This window comes from Tupaia chinensis, unplaced genomic scaffold (genome assembly GCF_000334495.1).
Source record: "Tupaia chinensis unplaced genomic scaffold, TupChi_1.0 Scaffold138619_1, whole genome shotgun sequence".
Lineage (NCBI taxonomy): Eukaryota > Metazoa > Chordata > Mammalia > Scandentia > Tupaiidae > Tupaia > Tupaia belangeri.
In genome coordinates this window covers 221,797-244,371 of record NW_006198512.1, presented here as the reverse complement: position 1 = coordinate 244,371, position 22,575 = coordinate 221,797, and the positions used below count along the sequence as shown (strand labels likewise).

At 42.6% G+C, this 22,575-nt stretch overlaps 1 protein-coding gene across 1 annotated transcript in view; it reads left to right on the top strand.

Moving 5' to 3' along the window:
* Positions 1-22,575, top strand: part of IARS1 (isoleucyl-tRNA synthetase 1) — a 123,159-nt gene that overhangs the window by 99,916 nt on the left and 668 nt on the right. The window contains 5 exon segments of the mRNA XM_014592812.2: positions 809-985; positions 2,292-2,397; positions 8,966-9,091; positions 15,617-15,760; positions 16,936-17,088. Coding sequence (XP_014448298.1) covers positions 809-985; positions 2,292-2,397; positions 8,966-9,091; positions 15,617-15,760; positions 16,936-17,088 — 706 coding nt within the window.

The window sequence follows — 22,575 nt, the reverse complement described above, 5'->3', positions numbered from 1 at the left end:
CTGCAGAGGAGACAGGTCCCTTCCCTCCACCACCACCACCACCCCGTACTCCCAACCCAGAGAGGGCTCTTTCCTGACCAGGAGTTCTGTGCTAATCTGTGCCCATCCCACTGGTTTTTCAGTTCCCTTGGCCTTGCACAGGGTCATCTTCTGGATAATAGCCCTTCTGATGGTGCAGAAGGTAATTGGAGATGACTGGGAATATCTCTGAGGAAAGGCAGAGGTGCAGTCCATGTGGGAAGGCTTCTAGCTCAGAGGCAATTTCTGGATCTGGACAGCATGGGGAGGGTTTTTCTCATGAGTAAGCTGGGGAAGACACACAGGAGCCATTGCCTGATGTGCAGAAGGCTTTCAAGCCCCGCCAGGTGAGAGGATTAAGAGACTCTTCCCCTGAGGCAGGTAGTGGCAGTTACAAGGGCTCCTGCCTACCCTCTGCTCCTGGTCAGCTGTCTGAGGCCTGTGGTTGAGGGAGTGAGGCTCAGAGAAAAGGCAGGCAGAGGGAATTTATGAGTGCTGTCTCCATCCAGAGTTTCCTGAGGAAATTCTCAGTCTTGCCTGTGTTTCAGCATTCACAAGGTGCTGACTGCTAGGAGGACCCATGCCCTGTTCCCAAAGTTGGCAGAAGGACATGAAGCCAGTCACACAGCACAGTGCACTTATAGGTCACCCGCCCAGCAGGAGGGATGGGCAGGCACCTGAGCCCTTCTGCTGTGTTGCCCCACAGGCTTGTCAGCCCTGGCTCAGCAGTGCCTGAACTCCTGACTGATGGCATGTACTTCCCTTCTAATGTGTCTGTATGTACTTGCAGTGCAGTCTGGTTCCAACTGATGACATAACCGTCTATTATAAAGCAAAGTCTGAAGAGAAGTACCTGAATAATGTTATCGAAAGCCACACAGAGTTCATATTTGCCACCATAAAAGCTCCTTTGAAACCATATCCAGTTCCTATGTCAGATAAAATCCTTATTCAAGAGAAGACACAGGTGAGTTCACAGTTCTGAACTACTGGAAGATTTCCAATTAGTTTTTTTTAAATTATTGTATTTAATTTTATTTACTTATTAATTTTTAGGGGGAAGGTTTTTGCTATAGGGTACATGCTCTGGCCAGAAAGACAGAGGGACAGAAAGTAAGAAATCACCCCCCGGGGGGATGGCCACACCACAATCCCTTCTCTTCCATTCTCTCTCGGGATCTTGGGCATGCATGCATATACACCCGGCGTGAGTTTAAGCCACTGGGTCTGAGACTTGAACTGCGGTCGGCTACATGGGAGTTCAGCGACATAGCCATTCACTAACCGCTGGACCCTTTACTTATTTTTAATTTGACCAGAGAGGGACAGAGCGAGAGAGAGAGAGCAGGAAAGTGAGAAAGCAAGCCACCAGGTCCAAGACTCGAACCATGGTTGGCCACATGGGAGTCCAGCGCCCTTAATCATCGTGCCACTCGCTGGCCTCAGATTAGGTTTTATTTTAAGTTTATGTAGTCACATCTTGATGAGCTGTCCCAGCAGAGACTGGTATCGGATGTGATCCTGAAATATAACTGCGCAGGAATGGCTAGGGGCAGAGAGGGCGAGTTCAGAGAGGTGGAATGGGAGGGAGTACTCAACTATTCCTATGGTGATCTCAAGGGGAAGAAAGCCAGGAGGGTAAGTGGGATTGCCAGAAAATAACATGCCTGTGTTGGCCTATTTTGTCTGAAACTGCAAAAGCTGGTATGTGAATTCTGGTGATTTTTTTGTTAAACCTCATGAACTGCTGGCTTGAAAAGCATTTCACTTTTATGGTAGTAGGTGGTACATAAAATTACAATAGCACTTTTCTTCTGTTACATCTAGGGATTTTAGATGTAACAGTGACAGTCTGATACCAAGACGTGGGAGATAGTGGCCCATAATTCAGAAGCAGGTCATATATTCTATTTTGGTCACTAATTCAGTCCCTTTTTCTTGTCTCATCCCTTCTTTGTGTGGGACAAATAGAACAGCCAAGAAGGGGCCGAAGTGGTTATTTGTCCTTGCAGTGGGGGAGTTGTAGTGCAGTTTCATTTTCTACTGCATATTTTCCATTGTTTTACTCTCTCTTGCATTTGTAAGAGAACAGGGTAAAAGGAGGGAAAAATGGGAATATAAATTGCAGCTCCCGACGTAGCAAGCCTGAGTGTATTCTTGGGGTCACATGGTGTTCTTGCTCTGACTCCGTGGAAGTCGTGGCTGTGTTGTTGTGTAGTGGCACCCTGCAGCCAGACACTGTGTTGCTCAGTCACTTGTTCTTGTGTGCTCAGCTGAAGGGGTCGGAACTGGAAATTACACTCACTAGAGGATCGACCCTGCCTGGTCCTGCTTGTGCGTATGTCAACCTGAGCATCTGTACAAACGGCACTGAGCAAGGTGAGAGGAGTGGGCACATGGTCTGTAGGATTTTTCTAGTTTATCCTGTGGGTGCCTGTAAGACTATTATAAGGGAATTGGGAAAACGAAACAACTTTTTAATTTTCATTAAAACAAACAATTAATTGGACTTGCACTTGCTAGAAGATACAGTAGCCCTGCTTTTTCCTATTCCTCCTGCTGAGTGCACCCACGCACCCTAGGCATTATACGTGAAACTCTCAAACGTTTTTTGAAGAAAGCAGACCAGCTAGGGGACCTCAGAACCAAGTAACACAACAGTGGTAAGTTCTGGGATTGGGCATAAGATAAACACACAGATTCAAAAAGCGGGATGCTGAGACCAGCAGATGGCCATAATGGTTATGTCACTGGACTCCCATATGGTCAACCATGGTTCGAGTCCCAGACCTGGCAGCTTCAAATTCATGCTGGGTGCATGTGTGTGCATGCCCAAAATCCTGAGGAGAATGGAGAAGGGATTATGGTATGGCCATCCCCTCTGGGTGATGACTGTTGAAATCCAACCCCACAGGGATGATGTTAGGAGGTGGGGCCTCTGAGCGGTTAACTAGGTCACCAGGGCAGGGCGCTCCTAAATGGCACTAATACCCTTGAAAGAGACCCAGGTGCAGCTACCCTGGTGCAGGCAACTGGGCACTGATCTGTTACGCTGAAACCACATGGAGAACCAAGGGGTCAGATTCCACTTAACCTGACCCAAGTGTGCCATGATTCTGACTGGTGGGGGGAATTATAGCGTGACGGTACTCTATTGGAGGGTGCCTGTCTTCTTTCTCTGTCTCTCTCAAAATAAATACACTGTAAACCAGTCAATCAGCAAACATAAAAGAGACTCCAAAGAGCAAGTTACCATTTAAGACACAACAAGAAAGTGCTCTGTAAGAACCAGGAAAAGGGCCCTCACCAGACAATCAGATCTCCTGGCACCTTGATCTAAGTACTATCTACAGAGCTCTGTATCAAACAAAAATGTTCTTCAGGATGATGGGACTATTAAGGCATTCTCAAAGGAAGGGAAAACCAAAAGAATTTATTGCCAATAACTCTTTCCTAAAAGAATAGTTGATGGAAATTCTTTATGCAGAAAGAAAATGATGAAAGAGAGAATTCAGGAACATCAGTGTTCTAGCTTGTTCTGTTGCTAATAAAAAACAAAAACAAAACAAAACAAAAAACCCTGAAACTAGGACGTTATCAAAATAGTTTATTCAGCTCATGGTTTAAAGCTGTCTGTCTCTTCCTGTGTCTGATTTCTTGTTCTTATAAACTTAACAGGACTCAGGCACTGGCCCCCACTCTGATGATCTTAATCCAAGTCTTCTTAAAAGGCCCCAGCTTTCAACACCATCAACAGGTCAACTTTTCACCCTCTTAATTCCTTCACACATTAATTTAGGGGGGGCACATTCCAGTGATAGCAATCGAGGAAGAAAGAACAATGGAGAACCAAACACGGGTTAACTCCAAAATGTTTTACGGTTGGGACAAACATACTGAATGATTTGATTCTCAGTGTATATGCAAGAAATACTTAAGACAGAGGTAGAAAAGAGTGATTGCAGTTGACAAGGAAATGTAATTATTTCTGTGGCATACAATTTTTTTTTTTTTTTGAGAGATTTTCACTGTAGGGCGTGTGCGCTCGCCAGCCAGACAGAGAGAGACATAGAGACAGAAAGCGAGAAATCACCCCCCGGGGGGATGGTCACGCCGCAATCCCTTCTCCTCCATTCTCCTCTCGGGATCTTGGGCACGCACGCACACGCACCCGGCATGAGTTTTTTTAAGCCACCGGGTCCGGGACACGAACCGCGGTCGACTACATGGGAGTCCAGCGACATAGCCATTACGCTAACTGCTGGTTCCCTGTGGCATACAATTTTTAAAGATGATAATTAGAATTATGATTAATAATGTTATAGTTGGACTATCCCAATTTCTAGGATTCATACAATTTCTAGAACACATACTGATAACATATCCATAAAGATACAGCTCAAAAACAGTTAAAACTCATTTGTTATTTGACAGTGGCGCTTCCCATGCCAATTTAACATAATCAAAAAGTCAAATTAGTTTACTATTCCTCTTTTTATAAGAAGAGAGAATAAGTATTTTGAGATATTTCAAGGGTCCTTTAGAAACTCCCAAAGTTAGTTTGAGGTCAGAAAGATTCAACTTAGGATATTAGTCAAAAACATCAAAGGTTAAATCACATGATTCAGTAGGATCACAGTTAACCAGAGTCAGAATGAAAAGACTTCAAAATACATTTGTTGAGGGGTAGGTAGCAGGTGGCATGGTGGTATAGGTGGTGGATACCCACATAGCTTACTACAGTTGAAGGCCTGGACTTAAAAATCACACCAGGCAAGCGTGTGTATGTCCAAAATCCTGAGAGCAAACTAAAAATAAACTAACTTCAAAGAAAAATGAAAAACAAATATAGCTGTAGAAAACTTAACTTGGGGCCAGCAAGTGGGCCATGGTGGTTAAGGTGCTGGATTCCCACATGGTTCACTGCAATTTGAATCCCTGACATGGTGGCTTGCTTTCTCACTTTCCCTCTCTGGTGAGCGCACATGCACTATAGCAAACCTAAAACATAATAATAATAATGATAGATAAACTTGCTCTTTGATTAAAGAGCATGTATAAAAAAGCAGACTAAACCTGTGAGAAAACCTTGCACAGATGGGCAGTATATTTTTTATATTAAGGCTCACTGTTTTTAAAATAACTTAAGAGGTGGGGCCAGCAAGTGGTGTAGTGGTTGAGGCACTGGACTCCCACATGGCCAACCACATTTGGAATCTCAAGCCTGGAGCCTTGCTTTCTCACTTTTCCTTGTCTGCATGTCTGTCTCTCCCCAGTAAGTGCATGTATCCTATAGCAAATTAAAAATAATAATAATAGTAAAATTCAAAATATGTCTTTAAAAAAATAGTAACTTAAAGGGGGCCAGCAGGTGGTATTGTGGTTGAGGCACTGGACTCCCACATGGCCAACCAGAGTTCTAGTCCAAGACCTGGCAGCTTGCTTTCTCATTTTCTCTCCCTCTCTCTCTCTCTGGTCAAAAATTTAAATAACATTAATTAACTAATTGCTTTTTTAACAAAAAGTGACTTAGAAATAAATCTGTTCGAATGTTAGCCAGCTCGACTGCACATAAAATTCCTTTTCTTATGTCCATTCAGTTTTATGCTGTGCTCTTCCTCTTTCCCGTGGTGAAACAGGAATTCTACTTTAGAACCAGTGTTTTTCATTATTCCTTCAACAGACATATCCCTGAACCTCCTGGCCCTACCAGACTGTGTCTTCTTCTCCTTACGTTCAAGTTGTTTCCCTAATTTCTACTCTAATAATCATCTGTCACATCAGCATTTGGTAGATGAACAAATCTGTGAGCCATAATTTCTAGAATTATGTACTTTCTCACAGTGCAATTTCTCAATGTGGCACGGGGCATGTTTACTAACAAACTCTGATATCTTTAGTTCTTTCACAGGAAACCAAAAGTGGAAAAACTTACTTTCAATCATTAATGTTTCAGTATTTTATTTGAAAAATTATCTAGATCCATTATGTAATGTAGTAAAACTTCAAGGGTGTAAGTTTCCAGAGGCATTTGGAAAAATATTTTTATTTTTAAAATTTTTGCTATAGCATTGTTTGCTCACCCCAGAGAGAGAGAAATCACTCACTAGGGGATGGTCACACCGCAGTCCCTTCACTTCTCTTCTTCTCTTGGATTTTGAGCACACATGCATGCACACACCCAGCATGATTTTCAGACCATCAGGTTCAGGACTGGAACTATAGAGTCTGCTATATGGGATCCAGCTACCCTAACTTCCATGCCACCTGCTATCCTTAGGAAGCTATTTTTAAGTAGACATGTTATAGCACAAAACAAAATTATTTCCATTAGCTGTTTCCATAATCATCAAATTATTTCCATTAGCTGTTTTTGTAGCAAGTGCATGTTAAGCAGTCATCACAAAAGCAAGAGTCCTAAAACATCAATACATGGATTTTTTTCTTAATTGTCGTACTTGATGTACATGAAGAAATGGACATTGTACTTCTACTTATGCATTTGTTCTTAGATTGTACTCACACTCTACAATCTTTTTTTGTTTTTAAGAGGCTTTTGCTGTAGGGCATGTGCGCAAGACAGAGAGAGACACAGAGAAAGATAGTGATAAATCATCTAGGGAGGATGTTCACTCCACAATCCATTGTCCTCCATTCTCCTTCTGGGATTTTGGGCACATACACACACACATACAGCATGATTTTCAAGCTGCCAGGTCTGAGATTCAGCCCATGGTCAGTCAAGTGTGAGTCCAGTGCCATAACCACCACACTACCTGCTGGCCCCTATAATCTTAATCATTTCTAAGAGATAACATAAGCCTATTTGAGTAATAAACCCAGATAGAATTCAAATGTTGTGTTTCTGCACTATATTTAATGCTGACTAGAGGCATATCCATTTCACTAAACCAATAGTAATCATTTTTACCAAAGATTATCCAAGTCACATGAGCTTGAAAACCATTTGTGTCCGTTTCTATACTTTTTTTTTTAGAATTATTTATTTTATTTATTTATTCATTTATTTATTTTAATTTGATCAGAGAGAGACAGACAGAGAGAAAGTGAGAAAGCAAGCCACCAGATCCAGGACTTGAACTGTGGTCAGCCATGTGGGAGTGTCCAGTGCCCTAACCACCACACTACCTGCTGGTCCCCTGTTAGTTTCTATGCTTCTGACAGACTATTTTTCTTTAGTTTTTTTTGTTTGTGTTTGTTTTTTGCTGTAGGGTACCTGTTCTAACCAGAGACAAAATGAAAAATCCTTTTGCTGGGAGGATAGACACCACAATCCCGTCTCTCAGGATTTTGGACATGCACTCACGTGTATCTGGCATGATTTTCAAGCTGCCGAGTCCAGGCCTCGAACTATACAGTCATCCATATGGAATCTACCACTACCATCTAGCCCAATGTTTTTTTGTTTGTTTGTTTGTTTTGTTTTATTTTTTTTTTTTTAACCCCGAGATTTTTGCCGTAGGACACATGCACTCACTAGGGCAGATGGCCACACCACAATCCCTTCTCCTCCTAGGATCGTGGACATGTCCATACACATGGCCTGCATGATTTTTTTTGGGAGGGGGGGGGAGCTTTTGCTATAGGGCATGTGCACTTGCCAGAATGACAGAGAGAGACAGAAAGCAAGTAATCACTCCGCTGGGGGGATGACCACTCTACAGTCCCTTTTTTAGTCTTTTGGGATTTTGGGGATGCATGCACACGCACCCAATGTGAGTTTCAAGCTGCCAAATCCAGGATTTGAACAACAGTCAACTACAGGTAGTCTAGTGACATAACCATTACACCATCTGCTGGCTCCAATTTGTACTATTTTTAAAGCCAGTGAAATAGAGCTCTTTATAAATTAACAATACCATTTATAAGTAGAAAGATATTTTACATGTGAAACATATACACATACATATGTAGACATACATAAGAACATACAAGCAAAAGCAAATGTCAAAGCTTTCATTCTAAAACTCTAGCCCATGCTAGATACTATAGTACAGAACTCACCAATTTATAAAAGAACAAGACCAAAATTGCTTCTAATAGATGGAAAACATGTACCTATTCAGATGGCTAAAGCTTTCTGCCAAGTATTTGTAGAAAAGAAAAAATTTAGGCAAAGAGTTAGGTTTTTTTTGTTTTTATTTTGTGTTTTTGAGACAGATTTTTGCTATAGGGTGTGTGCACTCACAGGAGAGATTAGAGATTAGAGAGATTAGAGAGGAGAAAGTGAGAAATCACCCACGAGGGGAATGGCCATGCCGCAATCCATTCTTTATTCTCCTCTCAGGATTTTGGGCACGAATGCACATGTGCCTGATGTGTTTCAAGCCACTGGGTCCAGGACTTCAGCCACAGTCAACCATGTGGAGTCCGGCACCTTAACCACTACTACGCCTGCTGGCCCTAAGCAAAGTAGTTTTAAATATTTAATACCAAAAGCACTTTCCATTAAAGGAAAAATTGAAGAGTTGAACTTCATCAAAATTAAAACATTTTACTGTGTAACAGATCCTATGAGAAGGATGAAAAACAAGCTACAGACGGGGAAAACCTTTATAAACAACATATCCAACAAAGGCCTTATATAAAATGTCTCAATGGTGGAAAAATAACCCAGTTAGAAAATGAGAGAAAGCAGTGAAGAGACATTCAATAAAGGGAACTTGCAGAAGAGACAGAAATGACAGTATCCAGTATCATAAACCATTAGAGAATACAGATTAAAACTATAATGAGGCATTACTATATACTCATCAGATGGACTAAAATGAAAAAAAGAGTAGTGACATCTCCAGATGCTGGTGAAGATGCAGAGAATCTGAACAAATCAAAAATTAGGACTTGAACCCTTTTACCTTTTCCTCCAATTTTGACTTTTTGTAAGTTTTACTTTTCTGAATGAAATATGATTTTTGTGGCTTTTCAGGTGGAGTGTTGCTTTTAGAAAATCCAAAAGGCGATAATAGGTTGGATCCTTTAAAGCTGAAGAGTGTTGTTTCTAGCATTTTTGGTGTGAAAAACACAGAGCTGGCCGTCTTCCAGGGTGACAAAGGTATGTGTACCTGAGTGGGTATCTGTCCATGTCATGAGGTCGATTGGTGGAGGCTATGACTTGGTGGTCAAACTGCGTAACTTCTGCCTTCCTCCGCCTCAGCTTTTCAGTGGTGCATGCCTGTAGTGGCTCTATACCTTCTCACTATTCCGTAATGAGGCTGAAAACATTGGACTTGTTAGGAGTTGCACGTTCTAAGTGCCCTCTCTCCTGTCTGCCATGCCATGGATTTGAGGCTAAATATAGTGCTTACCAAGTCCAGATTCTCAGTAAGATAAGCCTGATTATAATTTTAAAGAACTAGAACTGTATTCCCTCCCACTGTGAGGTTTTGAATTCTGACCCTGAAAAAAAGACAAGCTGAAATCCCAAAACTCAGTTCTTGTTACCTGCCCTTCTTTGGACCCAGGCGGATGTAGTTAGATGAAGTCACACCGGAGTAGCAGACCCCTAGTTGAGTACTACTGGTGTCCTTGTAAGAAGATGGCCATGAAAGGACTCAGGCACAAAGGTGATGCCTTATGCTGAGATAGGCAGAGATAGGAGGATGGGGCGGCTCCAAGCCATGAAGCACCAATGACTGATGGGGAGAGACAAGCAAGGATTTTTCCCTAGTTCCTGAGGGAGCATGTTTGCTGTTGACACCCTTATTTCACACTTTTGTTTCAAACCTCCCAGTATGGTACTTCCCTGAACCTGTGTGCTCATCTTCAGGAACATTTAAATCACTTAAAGAGGAAATCTAAATGGCTAGCTAATAAAAGAGTCCTAGCAGCATTCAGGAACACACAAGATAGAAGTTGTGAGATGCTCTTCCTATTACCTGCCACCAGATTGGCAAAAAGTAGGGAAATCTGGCAGGAACAAACACCGTCAGGGACGTCATATAATAAGAACTCTCCTTCACGCTGGAGTGTGATTGTTGGACCATTGTAGAACTCCATTGCCATTGTCTCGGTTGAGGACTAGATATGGGAAACAGAAGCAATGTGGGAAGTAAACATCTGGAGGACATGAGTCAGAATCTGGGAAGTATCTCTAACCAGGATCCAGCCAGGACAGCTGCTTTGACAGTTAGTAGAAGGTTTGGATTTCTGCTTGAGTCTGTAGGTCTGGAAGTAGGGGAAAGCAAGGACACACAGAAACTTGATCTGTCTAACCACATGTGATACTGCTGGTCAGGTGACTGCAGAAGGAGAAGCAGGGCTGATTGTTGCCCTTTTGAACCAACAAGCCTGCAGATCCACAGCAGTTTGCAAAAGCTGAGGGGTGCCTAGGCCCTATATTGGCCATTCAAGCACAATGGCTGAAGCTAAAATTCTACCTTCTAAATCCTGTGCAGATTTCTGGAGTCAAACCATTACCCAGAACCAAGTCAGGCAGAGAATCTAGGAAAACGGTTTTAACTTAGCTACACTGGCACAGGGTAAAATATCTACTCCTTTGTGATCTTGACATGTATGTATGGCTCTTTAACCCATATTTAACTTCTAAATAAAGGCCCTAATAAACTTAAAGTCTTGCTTTTAACTACCCCTTGTACAACTGAAAACAGGTTGGAAGACACCCTTTCCATCTTTGTGATATTGATTTTCTTGAGCTGAGTCACACTTCCCCTTTACTGTTCTTTAACGGCACCAAGATGAAAAGTTAATTCTGTTAAAATATTTCATGTTTTATGATAGGGAAATAAGAGTGGCAAAACAAACAAACAAAACAAAACAAGAATTGGTTAATATGTGCACAAATACATTTTTACCTGCAGAAGACAGAGCTATTGTAACTTACATCCTAGGTTCTGCAGTGATCATTGGTGAAAGCTTTTATCTGTCCTTCGCTTCTTCCATCACCCATGTCTTAGCCCTTCTGCCTTCAGCAAGTGTCCTGTCAGATGGGGTAATCCTAAGGTTCTTTTCTGAAGGATTAGATCCATTAAAAATCCCTGTTAATTTGGGAGTTCTGTAGTTTTTTCATTTATTTTATCACTACTAAATATAGGTGATCTCCTGCATTCTAAACCTAGTACTGCCTATCCTCATTCTATAGTTAGGATTAATCATCCGCCAGGACAGTAACTCCTCCCCTCCCTTTGCTGCCAAAGCAGCTCAAACTGGCCAAGTATCATCTTCCACTTTAATAACACCATTGTTTTGTCACTTGGTTGAAGCATTCTTCCCTTGGGAGCTAAAGGTTTAAGCTGAAATAAAGGAGTGAGTTGGATCAGTAAGGATGACAAGAGCCACTCACATCTCCTTGATCTCTACAAGGTGCATCTGCCACGAGGGAGATGTCTCTATATGTGGATCTCTGACTTAGAGTAGGTGTTAGCAGATTTTTTTTTTTCTCAAGTGGGCACATGTTCAATATTTCAGACTAGGATCCATCAGCATATCATTATAAGCATCCATGATAATACATAAACCAGTGGGCAAGGCTACATTTCATTCAAGCTGTTTACATGAACAGGCAACCAAGCCAAGTTTTCTTGGTCCTCATTTAAAGCATAAACAGCATCTTTGAAGACATTAGTCTAATCCTGCATGGTGTTGATGCCTCGATGGCATTGAAACTGAGTCTTCAAAAGACCTTTTCGGGACCAGCAGATGGTTACATTACTGAACTCCCACATAGTGGACCGCAGTTTGAGTCCCATACCTGGCAGGCTGAAGCTAAAATTCTACCTTCTAAATCCTGTGCAGATTTCTGGAGTCAAACCATTACCCAGAACCAAGTCAGGCAGAGAATCTAGGAAAACGGTTTTAACTTAGCTACACTGGCACAGGGTAAAATATCTACTCCTTTGTGATCTTGACATGTATGTATGGCTCTTTAACCCATATTTAACTTCTAAATAAAGGCCCTAATAAACTTAAAGTCTTGCTTTTAACTACCCCTTGTACAACTGAAAACAGGTTGGAAGACACCCTTTCCATCTTTGTGATATTGATTTTCTTGAGCTGAGTCACACTTCCCCTTTACTGTTCTTTAACGGCACCAAGATGAAAAGTTAATTCTGTTAAAATATTTCATGTTTTATGATAGGGAAATAAGAGTGGCAAAACAAACAAACAAAACAAAACAAGAATTGGTTAATATGTGCACAAATACATTTTTACCTGCAGAAGACAGAGCTATTGTAACTTACATCCTAGGTTCTGCAGTGATCATTGGTGAAAGCTTTTATCTGTCCTTCGCTTCTTCCATCACCCATGTCTTAGCCCTTCTGCCTTCAGCAAGTGTCCTGTCAGATGGGGTAATCCTAAGGTTCTTTTCTGAAGGATTAGATCCATTAAAAATCCCTGTTAATTTGGGAGTTCTGTAGTTTTTTCATTTATTTTATCACTACTAAATATAGGTGATCTCCTGCATTCTAAACCTAGTACTGCCTATCCTCATTCTATAGTTAGGATTAATCATCCGCCAGGACAGTAACTCCTCCCCTCCCTTTGCTGCCAAAGCAGCTCAAACTGGCCAAGTATCATCTTCCACTTTAATAACACCATTGTTTTGTCACTTGGTTGAAGCATTCTTCCCTTGGGAGCTAAAGGTTTAAGCTGAAATAAAGGAGTGAGTTGGATCAGTAAGGATGACAAGAGCCACTCACATCTCCTTGATCTCTACAAGGTGCATCTGCCACGAGGGAGATGTCTCTATATGTGGATCTCTGACTTAGAGTAGGTGTTAGCAGATTTTTTTTTTTCTCAAGTGGGCACATGTTCAATATTTCAGACTAGGATCCATCAGCATATCATTATAAGCATCCATGATAATACATAAACCAGTGGGCAAGGCTACATTTCATTCAAGCTGTTTACATGAACAGGCAACCAAGCCAAGTTTTCTTGGTCCTCATTTAAAGCATAAACAGCATCTTTGAAGACATTAGTCTAATCCTGCATGGTGTTGATGCCTCGATGGCATTGAAACTGAGTCTTCAAAAGACCTTTTCGGGACCAGCAGATGGTTACATTACTGAACTCCCACATAGTGGACCGCAGTTTGAGTCCCATACCTGGCAACTTAAAACTCACACTGGGCATGTATGCCCAGAATCTCAAGAGGAGAGGAGAAGAGAAGGGATTGCAATGTGGCCATCCCCCCGGGGGATGATTTCTCACTTTCTGTCTCTCCTGCAAGTGCACGTGCCCTATAGCAAAAACTAAACAAAACAAAACTCTCTTTAAAAAAAAGAGAGAGAGGGACCAGCAGTTAGCGTAATGGCTATGTCGTTGGACTCCCATGTAGTCGACTGCAGTTCGCGTCCCGGACCCGGTGGCTTAAAACTCACGCCAGGCGTGTGTGCGTGCATGCCCAAGATCCCGAGAGGAGAATGGAGGAGAAGGGATTGCGGCATGGCCATCCCCCCTGGGGGGTGATTTTTCGCTTTCCGTCTCTCTGTCTCTCCCTGTCTGGCGAGCACACATGCCCTATAGCAAAAACCTCTCAAAAAAAAAAAAGAGAGAGAGACCCTTTCACCATTTTATAAGATCAGCTGCTTCAGGGTGATGGCGAACAGTATGGCCAATGAATTCCTGATTATGGGTACCTTGCTACACTTGGCTGAAAAATGAGTTCTCAGTGTTTTGCAGAATGCAATGTTGGTGAGTGTAGTTTATGGATTGTAGGATTGACAGCATACAGGCAATGAAAGCAAATCCCTATCCAAAAGAAGCATGTGTTTCAGTTAGAGAGAACACTGTCTTTCCATGGCAGAAAAGGTCCTGTGTAACCACTGTGCAGCACCGGGTACCTGGTTCATCTCCACTGGCAGTAATGCAGTATTGGGAGCTCAGTAATGGTCCCTGCTGTCGGTGAGTAGAAGTACACAGTAGGAAATGTAGCAAAGCCAGCTTTAGGGATAGTAGGTATGTTGCTGGGCCTATGAGTGTCCTTCCTCCTGCCAAGAAACCCCTTCATTCATCAGTCTACTGGGCAAGGTCAGAAGTTGCTGGAAAAAGACCAGCATCCCTGGAATGGGCCAAATTTCCAAGTCTCTATCCATTTCTCTGGTTAGTTCTCCTGACCAGCTGTGCTGAATGAAGTTATGCTCATTGACAGGATTCCCATCCACCACTGTTCTGGCTTCTGAGAGTCAGGCAGAGCTGTAGGATGTGGCTTTCCACTTCAGACGGGGCAGCCCCATCCACACAGCTGCTCTAAGATATTCTCTTGATCCATCTGCTGGCCCGAGGGGATTTACCATTGCCCTAGGCTAGGCATGGGCATAGGCATCCAGCCACTTGGTGGGGCAGACTCCTTGTTCCTGAGGAGTTGCCATGCACTTCACTCAGATCACCTGCCATCTCCTATGCACGCCTTCTCAGTGATGTGTAGTTTTGCATGAGTTAAATTATACTGCATGTGTTCTGTGTGTCTTGCCTTTTTCCACTTATGTTCATGAGTGGAAAAAAATGACCTGTGTCCTTTTTTTTTGTTTTTGGAGAGGTTTTTGCTATAGGGTGTGTGCGCTCACCAGAGAGAGAGAGAGAGAGACAGAAAGCGATAAATCATCCCCCAGGGGGGATGGCCATGCCACAATCCCTTCTCCTCCATTCTCCTCTCGGGATCTTAGGCACGCATCCTCCTGGCGTGAGTTTAAGCCACCAGGTCGAGGACTTGAACTGTGGTTGACTACATGGGAGTCCAGTGATATAGCCATTATTATGCCAATGCTGGTCCCACCTGTGTCATTTTTTTAGTACAGTCCTTTCATGGTGAAATTTGGGACTCTGAGAAAGGTGTTTTTTTTTTTTTTAAGAGAGATTTTTGCTATAAGATGTGTGCACTTAACCAGAGAGAGAGACAGAAAGCGATAAATCATCCCCCAGGGGGGATGGCCATGCCACAATCCCTTCTCCTCCATTCTCCTCTCGGGATCTTAGGCACGCATCCTCCTGGCGTGAGTTTAAGCCACCAGGTCGAGGACTTGAACTGTGGTCAGCCATGTAGAAGTTCAGTGATGTAACCACTATATCCAAGGACATGTTAAGAAAAACCACAATGTGGGACCAGCAGATGGTGTAATGGTTCCGTCACTGGACTCCCATGTAGTCAGCCGTGGTTTGAGTTCCGCACCTGGCGCCTTAAGTCCACGCTGGACATGTGTGCGTGCATGCCCAAAATCCTGAGAGGAGAGGAGAAGGGATTGTGGTGTGGCTGCCCCCACGGTGGAATGATTTCTCACTTTCTATCTCTCTGTCTCTCTGGCGAGTGTGCACGCCCTACAGCAAAAATCCCCCCCCCCCAAAAAAAAAAAGAGGAGTCACAATACATAGGAAAAACAATAAAAGCAGAGAAAAGCTGTTCCTTATATATGAAGTCAGTAGTAGTATGCCATTTGTTTCGCAATGCTAACTCTTTCTACTGTTTGTATGTCCTGATCTACTGTAATAGAAAGGGAGTGTCTTTTGACAACAGGAGTTAGTGGAAAGCATGGAGACACATGGTAGTAATAGTTAAGTGGGAAAAAGTGGACGACTTCAGCTCTGAACTTTCTAACTGTGAAAGAATTGTTTTTATCTTTAGAAATACACAACCACACTGACCTACTGAGTCTCAGTGGGAAAACACTGTTTGTGACCACTGGGTCAGCTCCCTCTCAGATTGACAGCCCTGGGACCCTTCTCTGTCAATATGTCAACCTGCAGCTCCTGGACGCAGAGCCTCAAGGTAAGGCCTTCCCCATAGGCAGGATGTGAAGTGCTGGGCATTAAGGTCTCCTGTGATGCTCAAATCTCTGACTTGGGAGTATATCTCAAGTCAGCCCTGATATAGTGACTGAAAGTGTGATCTCTTTCACTGCTTTCAGGAGGACCTACATGCTCATTTCCTCTGGTGTGTTCATGTAGAAAGACCTTCATCCATTTGGCATGGTTTGGAAATGAAATGAATTTGTTAGCTAAAAATTACAACTAAATTCATCTGATTGTTAAGTGTGGAAACCATTCGATTTGTATCTGTGGTTTAAAAGAATGTGCTCCTGTCTTTTGAGAATGTCTTTTAAATGGTCAACCTGGAGGACACCATAAGTGACGTTCCAGGGACACCAGAGAGAAACTCCACATGCTCTCTCTCATATATGGAACTGAAAAAAATTACCTCTTAGGAGCAGAGATAAATAATGATGACCAGAGACTAGGAAGGATGGGGGAAGGGGACAGAATAGAGGGCTTTTGTGATTAACAGAAGAGTTTTTGGTGTTATAAAAAATAGAAAAAATGTAGTTAACAACCACCTACCATATATCTCAGAGCAACTAAAAAAGAGGATTTAGAAGGTTCCTAATAAAAAGTTAAGGATAAATGGTTGAGATGATGGAATGCCAGTTACTCTGATTTAATTATCACACTTTGTCATCTTGTATGGGGAGATCACAGTGTACCCACAAATATGTGTCAGTAAGGAAATGTGTATATGAAATAAATAACAGATATGTATAGAAACTGAATAAAATTTAATTGTGATTTTGCCATATTCTTTTTTCTCAGAAAATATTCTGAAAGCTTGTTTACGTGTCTTAATCAGCAGATGAGATGGATGTTTATTTTTTCCTGATATTTTAGGGTCCTCAGTGTGCACACTTTTTCTGAACTCTTCAGGCTCTTCATCTGACTGTGTACTGAATTCCTGCTCCTAGGCTGCTGGGCTTTTGTTTGTTTCTTTCTTTCTTTTTCCCTTTCTCTTCCCTCTGTGGAGTGTTCAAGATTATATCTGCACAGGCCAGACCTCCAGCTGTCACACCCTGCTCCCTTCACCCTGCTGACCTTGGATGGCTGCAGCCATCTCCAGGGTGTACTCTCAGGGTGTACTCTCAGGGTGTAACCAGATTATCCTTCCTTCTATAGAGTGTGTGTTGGGGACAGTGGGCACACTTCTGCTGGAAAACCCACTTGGGCAGAATGGACTCACTCACCAAGGTCTTCTGTATGAAGCAGCCAAGGTGTTTGGTCTTCGGAGCAGGAAGCTGAAGCTGTTTCTAAATGAGACGCAAACACATGGTAAGGGCATTACAGACAATAAGTTTTTTCTTTTGTTTTTCTTTTGTTGAAAGTAGTTTTAATGCCAATTACCACTAGTGCATGTGTGGGAGATAGTACTGTTGTCATCTTTTTGTTGTAATGTCAGAATTTTACTATTTTAACCTTTTTAATATTTAAAAATTCAGGCAACTTGGGATTTACTAGACTTTTAGAGTCAGGATTTATGTCTTTCAGCACTTAGGGAAAATTGCTAGATACCTTTTCTAAAGTTACTTCTGTTTTCTTCTCTCCAGTATCATTTCTTTCTGGAACTTTGATTACACATATTTTAGACAAACCTTACTCTGTCCTACCTCCCTCTTACTCTTCATGTCTCCCCTTGTGACCTTGCATGCCACATTCTCATCAATTTGGCTGATTTGTCTTACCCCTGCTCTGCCACAGGTCAGGTATTATTTTGGTTGGTTTGTTGTTTTCTGTGGCTTCGTTTAGATTTTGCCTTTGTCTTTAATTTTCTGCAGTCTGGCTATATTGCAACTGTGTATAGGTGTTTTGGCACAAGATATTTTCGCATCTGCTGTACAGTTTTGATTCTGCATCTCCTTTTAATTATTTCTGAGAGCTTTACTACTGCCTGCCTTGCCTGTCTGTCCTATTTGTTCCGTACCATGTCTGTGGAAGCCTAGTTTTAAGGAGTGTTTTCTCTAGTTCCTTGGAGACACTGTTAACCAGTCCCGTTAGAAGCTCAGTTATTTTGGGCTGCAGAGTGTTAGGAAAGCTGTGACCCAAATATGCAAAAGGGGGACCAGCAGTTGGTGTAATGGCTGTCGACTGTGGTTTGAGTCCCCGACCTGGTGGCTTAAACTCAGGCTGGGCGCATGTGCGTGCGTGCCCAGGATCCTGAGAGGAGAATGGAGAAGGGATTGCGACATGGCCATCCCCCTGGAGGGTGATTTTTTGCTTTCTGGCGAGCACATGCACCCTGTAGCAAAAACCTCTCCAGAAAAATAACACACACACACACAAATATGCAAAAGGACCAGCGTTCTGGTGGAGACAAGGTCTGTCAGCACCAACTCAAAATGAGAGACAAGTGCTCTGGCTTGATTTCATGTGGCTGCTGCAACATTTTGCCTCCAGCTGGTGCTTAAGGAAACAGGAGTTCAACTTCTGATGGTTCCAGAGGCCAGACATCTGTATGCACTCAGCTGTCAGCAGGGCCGCAGTTCTAAGAGGTTCTTAAGAAGAATCATGTTTTGCCTCTCCCAGCCTCCGTGGCTCTTGGAGTCCTTGACTTGTGGCCATATCACTGCAGTCTCTGCCTCTGTGTTCACATAACCTCTTCCTCTTATTTCTCTTTTACCAAAGAAGGTGACAATCACAGCTTCCAGGGCTTTAGAGTGTGAGCAGCTCTCTAGAGAGGCCACCCATCCCAACCCTTGGAAGGGTGCTTTCTCTCTCAGATCCACTGCATTCTCTCCATGGTTATTTTCTATAGTAAAGGATCTTATTCCCATGTACTCTTTTGCTATGCAGGTTCCTTATTTGAGTTTCCAGTTTTTCGTGAAGAGTTTAATTAGACTTCTGAGTCCATGTAGATCATAGATTTTTTTTTTGGAGAGGTTTTTGCTATAGGGTGCATGCGCTCGCCAGACAAACAGAGAGAGACAGAGAGACAGAAAGCAGGAAATCACCCCCCAGGGGGGATGGCCACGCCGCAATCCCTTCTCCTCCATTCCCCTCTCGGGATCTTGGGCACACACGCATATGCGCCTGGCGTGAGTTTTCAGCCACCGGGTCCGGGACTTGAACCTCAGTCGACTACGTGGGAGACCAGCGACATAGCCATTATGCTAACTGCTGGTTCCCCCGATCATAGACTTTTTATTTGCTCCTTTTTATAGCCCTTTAGTGCCAAAAGAACTAAACCCACAGTGACTACCAGAAATTATTACTATGTAGGTACCTATGGGAGTCATTGTTTTGGGGCTCTGGGTTTTCCTTTTTCTTCCCTGTTCAGCTTTCAATTTTTTTTTTTTAATTTTTTGCAGTATTTTAAAAAGGTGAAGCCTTACTTTTTTTCTTTATGTTTTTCATATTTTTTTAACATTCAATCACTGTGTATCATTATAGCATACCAAATGAATTTTCCCGTCCTGAATACATTGTTTATTGGTTCAATCACGTATATTAACATACATATTATCAACAGTTAATTTTCCATTTTATATCTCTTAAATGTTTTGCTTCTTTCATTTTCCCCTTGACTCACTCGCTCACACCCTCCCCCATTTCCCACCTTCCTCTCACACTGTCTCTGGTATCCACAGTTGTTCTTCATGCCTTTATACCTTCCAATCTTTCAGTTTCTGTGACAGACTGTAGACATCTGGTATATATTGAGTGGGGACATAGAGTGCCTCCCTTTCATAGTCTGGCCAAAGCCTTATTTCTACTCGAGTTCTTTTCTTTGCTGACCTATAATGAAAAACCACCACAGTATTTCAGACTTAATTTCAGTGACTCTGCCTTTTTTTCTTTCTTGTCATCTAGTGTAGAACCCCGTCATCCATGGATGTCCTCAGCTACAGCCTATATTCCTCCACCAAGCTGTCTTCATGAACTTTCCTCCCTTGGTGGTGTTTTCCTGCTTAAAGCACCAAAGCATTCCATTTTCTGATGCTTCCAAATCTCTGGCTTGGTGTACAAAATCATTCCTGTTCTGGCCTTTTCCTGTCTTTCTGGGCATGTTCATGAATCTTTTACTGTATCAGAAGGCTTTTTTCACCGTTCCTCCAGCACACATGGTTCTTTCATTGTGATGTGGTACTAATGAGAGTTTCCTGTGAGGGTAGCTACTGTCTTGATAAGCTTATATGAAACTTCAATTCTTGTTTCTTATCCCTCCAAGCTGTTGGTCCCCAAGTGCTTGTGCGGGAGCTGAGGAACTGTCATGTCTCACTTGTTTCATGAAGGTGTAAGTGCATGGTGGGAATAGGCAGGGATGGAATTATGTCTGTGAATTCAATATTTATCAAACTACTAAGTAATGTGGCCAGGGCTCCCCTATGCTTTATTACTGTATTTTTTACTCAATGAGGCTAGCCAGGCAATAGTTTAGTAGGCAAGAGTTTACTGACCCAAGATTACCATAAAACTGGGATTTTTTCCAATCAAGAATCTTTTTTCCTACTAATAGCATAGCCTTGCATTCATCATGTTTTTTCTTTCCAAAATTATCTTTCATACATAAGACAATTTCTAATTTTAATAGATTAGGAAAATTAATTAGAAGAATCACAAAAGGCTTACAACTTTAGAAGTTCTTTAATGTCTTGACTGTTCCACTATACTTTGTCATCTCTAGATCTTGTAATTAAGGAGACAGCTTTGAGAGTATTTTCACATCCAGAAATGCCTGCTAAGATGAGAACTTTTTTTTTTTTAATGCCAGAGGGCATGTGCAAGAGAAAGAGAGGGAGAAAGCACTCTCTAAAGGGGTCCAGTCATGCCACAATCCCCTTTCTCCAATTCTTCATCCTCTGAGGATTCTGGGCACATGTACATGTGGACAAACCACTGGGACCAGGACTCAAACCCTGGCCACTCTGTGCTATCTGACTTTCTCTACACACTGCTCAAACACTACACTAGGGCTGGGCTGGCCCAAAAGCTATTTTCAAAGAAAGCTGGTCCTTTCCCTTCAAATTTAGATCAGGCTAGAAGCAAAGTGTCCCACCTTATGCAAATAACTTTTTAAAGTTTTCTTTTGTGGGTCAGCCCCACAGCTAAGTCCTGTACATTGAGAAACACAGCCTGTGGTTTGAATCCTGGCCCCAACAGCTTGAAAAACACACCAGGTACATGTGTGTACATGCCCTAATCCTGACAGGATGGAGAAATGGAAGGAAAGGATTGTGGCATAATGATGCTCCTGGAGGGGTGCTTTCTCTCTCAGGCGAGCACATGTGCTCTGTGGCATTAAAACATTTCTTTTCCCTCTCTTTTTGGTTCTTTTGTTTTCATGCCTTTGCTGTATTTTAATTCTTTTCATTTGTATTACACTTTTGGATGCTCAGCATTTTCATTATCAGTGTTAGATCTTGTATCTTTTGACAGGATCTCTTCAGCCTTTGGAAACTTCCTGCTTTCTAGCATAGCAATGTGTCTTACTACCCTAAACCTGAATACAGCTGTTCTTCCCATTATGGGGAGTTACATTTAGTAACCACATATATGAGCTACTAAGTGGCACTGCTTCTAGGCCTTTTCTGAAGACATAGGAAATATCTATTTATGAGAAAAAAAATGAAACATACCCTAGGTTATACCCAGAGTTCACGAGTTGTGAGGTGAGGACACAGACCTTTAGAAGTCCCTGATGCTTCACCTAAAAATACTCACTCCAACTGTAGTAGTTAATGTTCAGCTCCAAATCCCAGGGGAAATCCATATAAGACATGTCACTTCTGGCACCAATTGCAAACTAGGGGTTTCCCCCACACCACCCTCAGAGTATGTTCTTTGCTAGAACTCACAGGCTTACTGAAAGGTATTACATTCTTAGTTTCACTTCTAGGAAAAGGATGCCAAAGAAAGAGATACACAGGGCACACTCCATATGGGGTCCATCCAGGAGCTTAAGATCACACACACACACACCCCATGGAGTCATGGCCAGTGTGTGACCATACTCAGGGTCTTACCCACTAGGGAAGCCTACCCAACACAGTGTCCACAGTTTCCACTGAGGCTTTATTATGTAGGCATGATTGATTCATTGCCCACATGTTCTTTTTTTGTTTTTTTTTTTGGAGAGGTTTTTTTGCTATAGAGTGCATGTGTTCGCCAGACAGACAGAGAGAGACATAGAGACAGAAAGTGAGAAATCACCCCCCAGGGGAGATGGTCACGCCACAATCCCTTCTCCTCCATTCTCCTCTCGGGATCTTGGGCACGCACGCACACGCGTCTGGCGTGAGTTTTATGCCACCCGGTCCGGGACGCAAACCGCGGTCGACTATGTGGGATTCCAGCGACATAGCCATTATGCTAACTGCTGGTTCCCGTGAGAAAGCAAACCGCCAGGTCTGGGATTCGAACTGCAGTCAGCCATGTGGGAGTCCAGCACCCTTAACCACCATGCCACCTGCAGGCCCCACATGTTCTTAATCTCAGCATCATTGTGTAAGCATAAACTGGAAGGTATGGTTGAATTGCCACCATCAGTAGCAATGACAAACCTATCAGGAAATTCCAAGGATTTAGAGGTTCTGCCAGGAGCTGGGATAAAGGCCAAACCTTTCTTAAGATGACATCAAGGGCCCAGCAGGTGGCATGGTGGTTAAGGTGCTGAACTTCCATATAGCCGACTACAGTTCAAGTCCTTGACCTGGAGGCTTGCTTTCTCATGCACACTCACTTTCTCTCTCTCTCACTTTCTCTCATGAGTACATGTGCCCTATAACAAATTTAATAATAATAATAAGTGAAATAATTCTTTCC